Below are 13,664 nucleotides of genomic sequence, written 5' to 3'. Positions count from 1 at the left end.
GTGGCACACGGGCTTAGTTGCTCCGTGGCATGTGGGATCTTCCCAGACCAGGGCTCGAACCCGTGTCCCCTGCATTGGCAGGCAGATTCTCAACCACTGCGCCACCAGGGAAGCCCTGTGAGTAACTTTTTAAGAAACTGCCGAGCTATCCTCCAAGATGGTTGTAGCGTCACATTCCACCAGCAGCAGATTAGCATTCTAGTCGCTCCCCGTCCTTGCTAGCACTTAGTGTTGTCAGTCTTTTTCTCTTTAGCGAGTCTAGTGGGTGTGTAGTAGTGTCTTACTGTGGTTTTAATGTGCTTATCCCTGATGATCAAAGATTAAGCATCTTTTCACATGCTTACTGGCCATTCATATATCCTTTGTGAAGTGTCTGTTCAGCTTTCTTGTACTTAAAAAAATTGGGTTATTTGTCTTCACATTACTGATATGTAAGAGTTCTGCATATATATTCCAGAAACAAGTTCTTAGGTATATGTATTTCAAATGTTTTCTTCCAGGACTTCCCTGGCAGTCCAGCGGTTAAGACTGTGCCTTTCCTTTCCCTTTTTGTAACAGTCTCTTATGAATAGCAGGTGTTTTTAATTTCAGCATCCCAGTGGACTTTTTATTGCCTCATTCCTGAGTAGGAGCATATAACTGAGGCAGGATTACAAGACAGAGAAATGCCAGCAACATAAGAAGAGGCCCAGAGGAACAGGGAAAATGACCCGGGGTAGGACAGAGATGATTCCGAGACAGTGATCCTAAAACCCGCCGCTGTGTGATCAGCTCAGGTGTGAGGCAGCACGGTGGGCCGTGTGGCCCTGCCCATGCTAGGCTTGCCCGGGCATGGCGTCTGGTTGTCTGTGTTGGTCTAGCTGTCTGCGTGGGCGGCTCTGGTGCTCTGGCCTCCTGGGCCCCACAGGCGGTGCCAGTGATCCTGCAACTCCTATCAGCCCAGTCCTGGAGGATGGGCCGGGAGAGTAGCCACCTTCCTGCTCCCAGGGCAGGGGCTGGCTATTTCCCTCCTTCCCATGAGGATCTTCCCGCGTCGTTCCCCCAAGGTGAGAACTTGAGCCTCTCGGGAATGGGGTGGTGACAGAGCCAGCCACTCATCCCATTATATCTTCATTTTCAGTGTCTAAGGGCACATTGTGGGGGCTTGCTGAGATCAGTGCCCCCAGGGGTGTATTTTGCATCCATAACTCAGGATGCCAGGAGGAAGGGCCAATCATAACAAGAAAGAATTTTGACAATTAAAAGTATGTATAGAAGGGCTTCCCTGGTGGCGCAGTGGTTGAGAATCTGCCTGCCAATGCAGGGGACACGAGTTTGAGCCCTGGTCTGGGAAGATCCCACATGCCGCGGAGCAACTAGGCCCGTGAGCCACAACTACTGAGCCTGCGTGTCTGGAGCTTGTGCTCCACAACAAGAGAGGCTGCGACAGTGAGAGGCCTGCGCACCGCGATGAAGAGTGACCCCCACTTGCCGCAACTAGAGAAAGCCCTCGCACAGAAACGAAGACCCAACACAGCTAAAAATAAATAAATAAATTTAAAAAAAAAAAAGTATCTATAGAGCCTTCCCTGGCCGTCCAGTGGTTAAGACTCCACACTTCCAATGAGGGGGCCCGGGTTCAATCCCCGGTCAGGGAACTAGATCCCCCATGCCATGACGAAGAGCCCGTATGCAGCAACGGGGATCCCGCATGCCGCAACTAAGACCCAGCACAGCCAAATAAATAAATAAATATTTAAAATTTAAAAAATAAAAGTATATATAAAGAAATTAATTCAGAAAATGGAGACCAAAGCCTCCCATCAAGCCTCTTAGATAGCCTCAACCACCAGAGGGCAGACAACAGAAGCAAGAAAAACTACAATCCTGCAGCCTGTGGACCAAAAACCACAGTTACAGAAAGATAGAGAAGATGAAAAGGCAGAGGGCTATGTACCAGATGAAGGAACAAGAAAAAACCCCAGAAAAACAACTAAATGAAGTGGAGATAGGCAACCTTCCAGAAAAAGAATTCGGAATAATGATAGTGAAGATGATCCGGGACCTCGGAAAAAGAATGGAGGCAAAGATTGAGAAGATGCAAGAAATGATTAACAAAGACCTAGAAGAATTAAAGAACAAACAAACAGAGATGACCAATACAATAACTGAAATGAAAACTACACTAGAAGGAATCAATAGCAGAATAAATGAGGCAGAAGAACGGATAAGTGACCTGGAAGACAGAATGGTGGAATTCACTGCTGCGGAACAGACTAAAGAAAAAAGAATGAAAAGAAATGAAGACAGCCTAAGAGACCTCTGGGACAACATTAAACGCAACAACATTCGCATTATAGGGGTCCCAGAAGGAGAAGAGAGAGAGAAAGGACCAGAGAAAATATTTGAAGAGATTATAGTCGAAAACTTCCCTAACATGGGAAAGGAAATAGCCACCCAAGTCCAGGAAGCGCAGAGAGTCCCATACAGAATAAACCCAAGGAGAAACACGCCGAGACACATAGTAATCAAAGTGGCAAAAATTAAAGACAAAGAAAAATTATTGAAAGCAGCAAGGGAAAAACGACAAATAACATACAAGGGAACTCCCATAAGGTTAACAGCTGATTTCTCAGCAGAAACTCTGCAAGCCAGAAGGGAGTGGCATGATATACTTAAAGTGATGAAAGGGAAGAACCTACAACCAAGATTACTCTACCCGGCAAGGATCTCATTTAGATTTGATGGAGAAATCAAAAGCTTTACAGACAAGCAAAAGCTAAGAGAATTCAGCACCACCAAACCAGCTCTACAACAAATGCTAAAGGAACTTCTCTAAGTGGGAAACACAAGAGAAGAAAAGGACCTACAAAAACAAACCCAAAACAATTAAGAAAATGGTCATAGGAACATACATATCGATAATTACCTTAAACGTGAATGGATTAAATGCCCCAACCAAAAGACACAGACTGGCTGAATGGATACAAAAACAAGACCCATATATATGCTGTCTACAAGAGACCCACTTTAGACCTAGGGACACATACAGACTGAAAGTGAGGGGATGGAAAAAGATATTCCATGCAAATGGAAATCAAAAGAAAGCTGGAGTAGCTATACTCATATCAGATAAAATAGACTTTAAAATAAAGAATGTTACAAGAGACAAGGAAGGACACTACATAATGATCCAGGGATCAATCCAAGAAGAAGATATAACAATTATAAATATATATGCACCCAACATAGGAGCACCTCAATACATAAGGCAACTGCTAACAGCTATAAAAGAGGAAATCGACAGTAACACAATAATAGTGGGGGACTTTAACACTTCACTTACACCAATGGACAGATCATCCAAAATGAAAATAAATAAGGAAACAGAAGCTTTAAATGACACAATAGACCAGATAGATTTAATTGATATATATAGGACATTCCATCCAAAAACAGCAGATTACACATTCTTCTCAAGTGCACACGGAACATTCTCCAGGATAGATCACATCTTGGGTCACAAATCAAGCCTCAGTAAATTTAAGAAAATTGAAATCATATCAAGCATCTTTTCTGACCACAACGCTATGAGATTAGAAATGAATTACAGGGAAAAAAACGTAAAAAAGACAAACACATGGAGGCTAAACAATACATTACTAAATAACCAAGAGATCACTGAAGAAATCAAAGAGGAAATAAAAAAATACCTAGAGACAAATGACAATGAAAACACGACGACCCAAAACCTATGGGATGCAGCAAAAGCGGTTCTAAGAGGGAAGTTTATAGCTATACAAGCCTACCTAAAGAAACAAGAAAAATCTCAAGTAAACAATCTAACCTTACACCTAAAGAAACTAGAGAAAGAAGAACAAACAAAACCCAAAGTTAGCAGAAGGAAAGAAATCATAAAGATCAGAGCAGAAATAAATGAAATAGAAACAAAGAAAACAATAGCAAAGATCAATAAAACTAAAAGTTGGTTCTTTGAGAAGATAAACAAAATTGATAAGCCATTAGCCAGACTCATCAAGAAAAAGAGGGAGAGGACTCAAATCAATAAAATCAGAAATGAAAAAGGAGAAGTTACAACAGACACCGCAGAAATACAAAGCATCCTAAGAGACTACTACAAGCAACTTTATGCCAATAAAATGGACAACCTGGAAGAAATGGACAAATTCTTAGAAAGGTATAACCTTCCAAGACTGAATCAGGAAGAAACAGAAAATATGAACAGACCAATCACAAGTAATGAAATTGAAACTGTGATTAAAAATCTTCCAACAAACAAAAGTCCAGGACCAGATGGCTTCACAGGTGAATTCTATCAAACATTTAGAGAAGAGCTAACACCCATCCTTCTCAAACTCTTCCAAAAAATTGCAGAGGAAGGAACACTCCCAAACTCATTCTATGAGGCCACCATCACCCTGATACCAAAACCAGACAAAGACACTACAAAAAAAGAAAATTACAGACCAATATCACTGATGAATATAGATGCAAAAATCCTCAACAAAATACTAGCAAACAGAATCCAACAGCACATTAAAAGGATCATACACCACGATCAAGTGGGATTTATCCCAGGGATGCAAGGATTCTTCAATATATGCAAATCAATCAATGTGATACACCATATTAACAAATTGAAGAATAAAAACCATATGATCATCTCAATAGATGCAGAAAAAGCTTTTGACAAAATTCAACACCCATTTCTGATAAAAACTCTCCAGAAAGTGGGCATAGAGGGAACCTACCTCAACATAATAAAGGCCATATATGACAAACCCACAGCAAACATCATTCTCAATGGTGAAAAACTGAAAGCATTTCCTCTAAGATCAGGAACGAGACAAGGATGTCCACTCTCGCCACTATTATTCAACATAGTTCTGGAAGTCCTAGCCACGGCAATCAGAGAAGAAAAAGAAATAAAAGGAATACAAATTGGAAAAGAAGAAGTAAAACTGTCACTGTTTGCGGATGACATGATACTATACATAGAGAATCCTAAAACTGCCACCAGAAAACTGCTAGAGCTAATTAATGAATATGGTAAATTTGCAGGATACAAAATTAATGCACAGAAATCTCTGGCATTCCTATACACTAATGATGAAAAATCTGAAAGAGAAATTTTGGAAACACTCCCATTTACCATTGCAACAAAAAGAATAAAATTCCTAGGAATAAACCTACCTAGGGAGACAAAAGACCTGTATGCAGAAAACTATAAGACACTGATGAAAGAAATTAAAGATGATACCAACAGATGGAGAGATATACCATGTTCTTGGATTGGAAGAATCAACATTGTGAAAATGAGTATACTACCCAAAGCAATCTACAGATTCAATGCAATCCCTATCAAATTACCAATGGCATTTTTTTTTTTAATAGCTACTTTATTTTTATTGATTTATTTATCTTTGGCTGTGTTGGGTCTTCGTTTCGTGCGAGGGCTTTCTCTAGTTGCAGCGAGCGGGGGCCACTGTTCATCGCGGTGCAGGGGCCGCTCTTCATCGCGGTGCGCCGGCCTTTCACTATCGCGGCCCCTCCCGTTGCGGGGCACAGGCTCCAGACGCGCAGGCTCAGTAGTTGTGGCTCATGGGCCCAGTTGCTCCGCGGCATGTGGGATCTTCCCAGACCAGGGCTCGAACCCGTGTCCCCTGCATTAGCAGGCAGATTCTCAACCACTGCGCCACCAGGGAAGCCCCCCAATGGCATTTTTTACGGAGCTAGAACAAATCATCTTAAAATTTGTATGGAGACACAAAAGACCCCGAATAGCCAAAGCAGTCTTGAGGCAAAAAAATGGAGCTGGAGGAATCAGACTCCCTGACTTCAGACTCTACTACAAAGCTACAGTAATCAAGACAATATGGTACTGGCACAAAAACAGAAACATAGATCAATGGAACAGGATAGAAAGCCCAGAGATATACCCACGCATCTATGGTCAACTAATCTATGACAAAGGAGGCAAAGATATACAATGGAGAAAAGACAGTCTCTTCAATAAGTGGTGCTGGGAAAACTGGACAGCTACATGTAAAAGAATGAAATTAGAATACTCCCTAACACCATCCACAAAAATAAACTCAAAATGGATTAGAGACCTAAATATAAGACTGGACACTATAAAACTCTTAGAGGAAAACATAGGAAGAACACTGTTTGACATAAATCACAGCAAGATCTTTTTTGATCCACCCCCTAGAGTAATGGAAATAAAAACAAAAATAAACAAGTGGGACCTAATGAAACTTCAAAGCTTTTGCACAGCAAAGGAAACCATAAACAAGACGAAAAGACAACCCTCAGAATGGGAGAAAATATTTGCAAATGAATCAACGGACAAAGGATTAATCTCCAAAATATATAAACAGCTCATTCAGCTCAATATCAAAGAAACAAACACCCCAATCCAAAAATGGGCAGAAGACCTAAATAGACATTTCTCCAAAGAAGACATACAGACGGCCACAAAGCACATGAAAAGATGCTCAGCATCACTAATTATTAGAGAAATGCAAATCAAAACTACAATGAGGTATCACCTCACTCCTGTTAGAATGGGCATCATCAGAAAATCTACAAACAACAAATGCTGGAGAGGGTGTGGAGAAAAGGGAACCCTCTTGCACTGTTGGTGGGGATGTAAATTGATACAGCCACTATGGAGAACAATATGGAGGTTCCTTAAAAAACTAAAAATAGAATTACCATATGACCCAGCAATCCCACTACTGGGCATATACCCAGAGAAAACCGTAATTCAAAAAGACACATGCACCCGAATGTTCATTGCAGCACTATTTACAATAGCCAGGTCATGGAAGCAACCTAAATGCCCATCAACAGACAAATGGATAAAGAAGATGTGGTACATATATACAATGGAATATTACTCAGCCATAAAAAGGAACGAAATTGAGTCATTTGTTGAGACGTGGATGGATCTAGAGACTGTCATACAGAGTGAAGTAAGTCAGAAAGAGAAAAACAAATATCGTATATTAATGCATGTATGTGGAACCTAGAAAAATGGTACAGATGAGCCAGTTTGCAGGGCAGAAGTTGAGACACAGATGTAGAGAATGGACATATGGACACCAAGGGGGGAAAACTGCGGTGAGGTGGGGATGGTGGTGTGCTGAATTGGGCGATTGGGATTGACATGTATACACTGATGTGTATAAAATTGATGCCTAATAAGAACCTGCAGTATAAAAAAAACAAACAAAACAACTAATACTAAACTTTCATTGGGTTATTTGTATGGAAATATGTTAATATAAATGTTTCAGACATTACATAAAAAAAAAAAAGAAAAGAAAATGGAAAAAAGACACAGAAAATCCAAGAGAGAATTTAAGAGACATGGAGGATAAATCCAGGATTCATCTAACAATACAAATTCCAGAAACATACAGCAGAGAACAGGAAGGCGTCAGATTATCAAGTAAACATCATAGCCACTTCTCAGGGTGGGGACTTCAGACTGAAAGGCCCCCAGAGCCATGAGCAAAAGGGGTTTCAGAGAACAAAGAGGAGATGCTACAAACGTCCAGAAAACCTGTAGAGGCAGAGCCTGGCCCAAACTCCTCAACCTCAGCTTGGGACAGAAGACACGTGACAAGGTCTTCAGCGCTGTTGCGGGAAGAGATGTAAGCCCGGGGCCCTGGGGTGTGAGGGTGTGGATGCCTCTGGCTGGGTGACAGCCTCTCAGGAAGTTACTGGAGTGCAATTACTGAGCGAGCCCTGTGCAGCGTGGCTGTGTGTCGGGGCCGAGGGGTCAGCCTTTAGCTGCCTCTGTTTCCCTTCTGAGTTCAGAACATTGAGAACCAAGAGATGGAGTGCAGGAGGCTGCCAGGAGAATGGGGGCCTGAGCTGGGCGGGTCCCCAGGACTGGGTAGCGCCAGTCACAGGGCTGAGCTGGCAGCCTCACCTGGAAGCCCGTGAGTCTGAGAGAGGTGGGGCAGGGAAACCGAGGGCAGCTCCCGCTCCAGCCCCCTGGGAGAAGGCCGAGTGGGGCAGGGGATCGTGGGACTCTCACCCTGATGGGAGCTCTTGAGGTGGGGAAGAGGGTCCTTTCCAGCAGGAGGAAACCAGGAGAGAGGAAGGAGGGCATCCAGGAATACCGAGGACCGCCTGGGGGAGCTGTGAGTCTCGGGCCTGGATGCTGGCTGTGAGGCAGCCCAGGGAGAGACCAGATGGGCATGGAGACTGAGGGCCCTGGAGGGACCACACCCCAGGAGAAGAAAGGATCACATTATAGGGTGTGTCCTGGGAAGCGGACACCACTCAGGAAACAGGAGAGAACCAGACAGAGAAGGGGCGGGAGGGAGAGACAGAGAATTGAAAACTCCGGGAGAAATGATGAGATGGGAACCGTCATAATCGTTCGCTGTTGGGTGAGCCGTGAATCACTTTATTGTTGTAATAGTTTATGGACTTTTGGGTTCAGCCCGTGGGTGAGGCTTACACAGCCAGGGGAGTGGAGCCGTGAGCCCCGTGTCGGGGGTGTGGGGTGGGGCTGCTCAGGAAGCCGGCAAGTAGCGCGGAGGGAAGAGTGGCGTGTTGTTTAGAGACAGACAGAACCAACAACAAAACTGCCGGGAGGGGTAGTTCTGGGCTCATGGGTCTGGTGTCTCTCCTTGTGGGTCCGCTAGCAGCTCCGTCTGTGCAGAGCAAAACCCCACAGGACCACAGGGGAGAGGGACAAACCCACGCCCACGGTGGGAACACGAGCCCTCCGATGTCCTTCATGCAGTGTTACAGGCCCCAGCCCAATCTTGACCTCGTCCTCCACTAGGTCCTCTGCGTCCCTCCTGCCCTCAGCGTGCCTGTGGGTCTCTGCTGGCCCCGCCGTGCTCTTTTCACCACCAGCTCTTTTTGTTCCAGGAGCTGCTCCAGGAGTTTGAATCTGAAATACAAAAGCGGGAGCACGCGTTCCGCCTGCAGGCTGACAGCATGAGCAATGTGGTCCTAGCACACGAGCTCAAGGTAGAGGGCGCCCTCGGACTGTGATCATTTCCTCAGCAGAAGTGAGAAGGCCCTTGCGAGTTAGGGTTCACATGAAGGCCTCCCGCTTTGTACATGGGCCTCGGTCTCTGCCACACAGAGTTGGGGGTGACATGCAGGTGACATGCTTGCCACTGTGCCTGCCAGGGCCCCGGTCAGGAGTGACGGCCACTCTGCCCAGCCAGAGGAACGCTGGTGCCACCAGTCCGGGTCTAGTTACCTGACCTTGAGGAAGTGCCTCCCCCAGGAGAAACCGCCACCCCGCAAACTGTCCTTGGCCTGTGTACTCCCGTGACACCTTGGAATGGGCCTGTGAGGAGGTGCCACTCATCCCCCTATGTTCAGGAGGAGGCCTGTCTGCAGTTGGTGCTCCCAGCCGTGGTGCTGGCACCCCTCCGTGAACAGGACTTCTCTAAAGCACTGGCCCCGACACGGCCAGGGCACACATGAGGAGCACGCGTGCCTGGCCTTTAGCACCGAGACAGGGAGCAGCCTGGAGGGGCGGGGGAGTTGTGCCGGGGACAAGGAAGCGGGGTTGATGCCTGGCCCGGCCCTGCTGCCCCAGCTGGTCACATCCGGGCAGCGTCCAGCCAGGTGTTAGTAGTAAGATCAACACCCTGACCTAGTGGTCAGCAAGGTCCCTCCTCTAGGCCACCAGCCTCCCCACAGGGCTGCAGTCCAGGGGGCAGCACCAGGCCCTGCCTGACCCCTCTGCGGGAGTGTCCCTGACTTTCCCCTGGAGGAATGCACCCAGAGCCAGTAGGACCTTGAGGCTGGGGCTGCCTCACAGTGACCCCCACTCCGAGGCCACTTTGGGGACTTCTGAGCACCAGGGGAGAGAGGGCAGGCGGGATGTGCAGGGCCAACCTGTGCCTCAGTGCAGTGGGCACTCCTGTCAGAGGAGCGGGGGATGGGTGGGTGGGCCAGGGGATGCCCCACTCCCATCTCCAGCTGCCGTGAGTCGGTTCTGGTCCCCTGAACACCTGCCCCTTGAGGGCATCACAGGTTATACACAGAACTGATTTGGGGGCAGCAGTACCATCACCTCTGCATCATAGTCGAGGAAGCTGAGGCCCGGAGAAGCTATTTAAAAATTGAGTGTGTGGCTGGGGTTTGAGTGGGGCCACTCAGCAGGGAGCCACGTTCTTACAGCCTCCATCTGGCTGTGTGATTCCAGTATTCAAATCATGCCCGAGTCGGGTGCTGGGGTACGACAGGGACTCACACGGGGCCCGTGCTCTCAAGGTTGTGGGAGCATGTGAGGAGACTCACTGTTTTATTGCTTCTCAAATTCCAGTTTTCCTTCTCTCCCAGTTCTGATAAAATGGTAAGGCTTACCTCTAACACCTCAGTTTGTTCCACTTATATCCTTATTTTGAATTCTTCTCTTTCAAAGATTAAACTGCTGAACAAAGAGCTCGTGGCCCTGAGAGAGGCCGGGGTGAAGGCTGCGGAGTCCCTGCAGAGCGCCGAGGCGGTGAATGCGGAGCTGGAGGACAGGCTGCAGCGCAGAGGCTGGGAGCTCAGGGACCTGGCTGCCGTGAAGGACGCCCGGTGCGCAGTCTCCCCATCTCCCTGTGGGCGGTGTGGCCAACGCGCCCGATGTTTAGCGTGGTCTGGACTGCAGCCTGGAGGCATCTGCCTGTTCTGGCTTATTCCAGGCCAGCTTTGCTGTAGCCCCTTACCTGCTTTTTCCACTAATATTCGATTCTTTCAGGATAAAAGACTTAGAGGGTAAACTTCACTCTGTGCAGCTCACCAGGAAAAAAGAAGAGGAGACGTTTAGGAGGAAGTGAGTGTTTCTGGCTCCAGTGTCAGCGTAGGAAAAATGTTCCCTGATCCCCTTGGGGGCAGACCCAGCCCTTCTGTGGGACCATTAGCTCGGTCAGGCCTGCTCTTCCAGGGTCTCCCCTCACTTTTCAGTTCAAATGAGTATATTTGTGTGTGTTTGGAGGAATATCATCAAAACACTAAGAATTACAGAACACGCCTTGTAAAATGAATTGCTGAAAGCCGTCCAGATTGACACTTAGAGCCAATGTACTTGACCCGTTGAAACAAGTCTTGGGAGCAGGGTGCACACAGATGCTCTGTGTCCTCACACACTGCGTGACCCCGCAGAGTCATGTGCAGCCCAGGTGGCGTTATTTACGGAGCCAAGATGACAAGAAACCTGTGTTCCTTGGTTCCTTGGTGTGGGCTGGGGTGTCCATGCCCTGGAGTCTTGGTGTTTGCCTTTTGAAAGTAGCTAACCAATGGTCACAGAATAATGCAGTGCAGAAATAACTCCCTCCCTTCACTAGCTGTCATGATCAAACTTTTGTTGTGATTTGGTGAAAAAGAAAGGTATATCCTGCCAGAAACTAATGGGTACAGCAACTGGCATGAGTATAGTTTTTTGCTACTAGAAGGTGGAAAATACTGAACAGTTTGCAAGGTGAGTAAGATGGAGATTGATTGTAATTGGAATGAAAAGTACGGCATGCGACTTGATTAAATAAGGCTTAACCATCTCGTTGAACAATGCTGATGGAATCTGAAAGAAATCATGTAGAATTACCTTTTTGAGGGCTTTTTACTCTTCATCGAAACCAAATAGAATAAAAGCATAAAACATCATGGACATCATGTCAGCTGTCAGCGACACCCAACAGTGTATTTTCGAGACGAATGTTCTGTTGACAGAGTTCTAGTAGGTTTGGCATCTCTAGAGAAGACAGACATGCAGCCTGCATCCCGCGGCCCCCAGTTCTGGGAAGCCTCAGATTCTGGGTTGAAAGCAGCCCAGCAAATGGGGTAGCTGCGAGGTGAGGGCAGTTTACACCTGCCTTCTGCTTCCCGAGTCGGTGCAGGTTCTGCTGGTGGCCCTTCACTGAAGCACATGTTCTGGGGTCTTCCTCCCATGGGCTGTGAGCTTGGGAGGGCTGGGGCCCAGCGTCTGAGTCTCTCAGTCAGTGATTTCGTGTGAGGAGTGAGGAGCCGAGAGAAGCGGGCAGAAGTGCCCTTCAGGAGGACATGCGTGCAGCACTCCTGCAGAATGAGGAAGGTTCTAGGCTCGGGGGTCCTGAGCAGGGCCTATGTGAGCCACTGGGGACCTCGCTGTGTTTCAGGCATGAGGAGCTGGACCGTCTGGCCAGGGAGAGGGACACGGTGCTGATGGCAGTGAAGAGCGCCCATGCGGAGCAGCTGCAGGCGGTAGAGGCCAGGGCCCTGGAGCTGCAGGGGCACTGCGACAACCTCGAGGTGCAGCTCCGCAGGGCTGAGTGGAGGCAGGCGGACACCACCAAGGAGAAGGACGCCGCCATTGACAAGTGAGCTGCGGCTGAGGGCCTGGCTGCCTAGTTACCTGTTTCAGATGAAGGGAAGTGGGCACAGCTGTTGGGAGTCACTCCTGCCGCTCCCGTCACTGTTGTTGTTGTTCTTGTTTTAATTTTATTTATTTATTTATGGCTGCGTTGGGTCTTCGTTGCGGTGCGCAGGCTTCTCACTGCGGTGGCTTCTCGTTGCAGAGCACAGGCTCTAGGGCGCGCGGGCTTCAGTAGTGGTGGCTTGCGGGCTCAGTAGTTGTGGCTTGTGGGCTCGAGCACACGCTCAGTAGTTGTGACGCACGGGCTTAGTTGCTCCGCGGCATGTGGGATCTTCCCAGACCAGGGCTCAAACCCGTGTCCCCTGCATCGGCAGGCGGATTCGTCACCACTGCGCCACCAGGGAAGCCCCCCCGTCACTGTTTTTAACCATTTTCTTTTCTCCTTTTCTTTTATTTGAAAGTATGTGGTTAGTATGTGTAGATGTATGTATGAATGTGTGCGTTTATTTATTTGTGGTAAATACACATAGCATAAAATTTACCATCTTAGCCATTTTTAAGTTCAGTGGCATCAAGTACATTCACAGTTGTGCAACCATCACCCCATTCGTCTCCAGAACTCTTTTCCCTGTAAAACTAAAACTGCCCATTAAACAGTAACTCCCCATCCCCCTCTCCCAGTCCCTGGCACCCACCATCCTACCTTCTGTCTCTGTGAATTTGACTTCTGACTCTGTGAATTTGAATTCCACATGAGTGGAATCCTACAGTGTCTGTCCTTCTGTGACTGGCTTATTCCACTCAGCGTGATGGCTTCAAGGTTCATCCATGTTGTAGCGGGTGTCAGAATTTCCTTCCTTTTTAAGGCTGAATAACATTGCATTGTTTGTATAGAACTACATTTTGTTTATCAGTTCATCCACTGATGGCCATTTTGGTTGTTTCCACCTTTTGGCTGCTGTGACTAGTGCTACTATGACTATGGGTGAGCAAATATCTGCTCAAGTCTCTTCTCAGTTCTTTTGGGTATGTACGCAGAAGTGGAGTTGTGGATCATATGGTAACTCTATATGTTTAACTTTCTGAGGAACTGCCAAACTGTTTTCCACAGTGGATGCACCATTTTTCACAAAGGTTCCAGTTTCTCCATAAACTAGTTTCTTTTTATTTTTTTTAATTAAAAACCATTATTTTAAATTATTTTTTATTTTTTTGGCCGCACTGTGCAGCTTGCAGGATCAGTTCCCCAACCAGAGATTGAACCCAGGCCCTCAGCAGTGAAAGCACAGAGTCCTAACCACTGGACTGCCAGGGAATTCCCAACTAGTTTCTTTTT

The 13,664-nt window shown here is 46.9% G+C and overlaps 1 protein-coding gene across 17 annotated transcripts in view; it reads left to right on the top strand.

Moving 5' to 3' along the window:
• The window catches only part of CCDC57 (coiled-coil domain containing 57), a 119,059-nt gene that overhangs the window by 20,030 nt on the left and 85,365 nt on the right, over nt 1-13,664 (top strand). For 15 of the 17 annotated variants that reach the window (XM_082442003.1, XM_082442015.1, XM_082442013.1 and 12 more), the window contains 4 exons: nt 8,902-9,003; nt 10,418-10,575; nt 10,739-10,813; nt 12,132-12,332. In XM_082442003.1, coding sequence (XP_082298129.1) covers nt 8,902-9,003; nt 10,418-10,575; nt 10,739-10,813; nt 12,132-12,332 — 536 coding nt within the window. Of the gene's footprint in view, nt 1-1,797; nt 8,277-8,297; nt 8,412-8,901; nt 9,004-10,417; nt 10,576-10,738; nt 10,814-12,131; nt 12,333-13,664 lie in introns of those variants that run through there. The other 2 variants (XM_082442007.1, XM_082442009.1) reach the window with 2 other exon arrangements.

This window comes from Balaenoptera physalus (genome assembly GCF_965194825.1).
Source record: "Balaenoptera physalus genome assembly, chromosome: 20".
NCBI classification, from domain to species: domain Eukaryota; kingdom Metazoa; phylum Chordata; class Mammalia; order Artiodactyla; family Balaenopteridae; genus Balaenoptera; species Balaenoptera physalus.
Note: the sequence above shows the minus strand (reverse complement) of the source record. Positions and strands in the feature narration are given on the sequence as shown.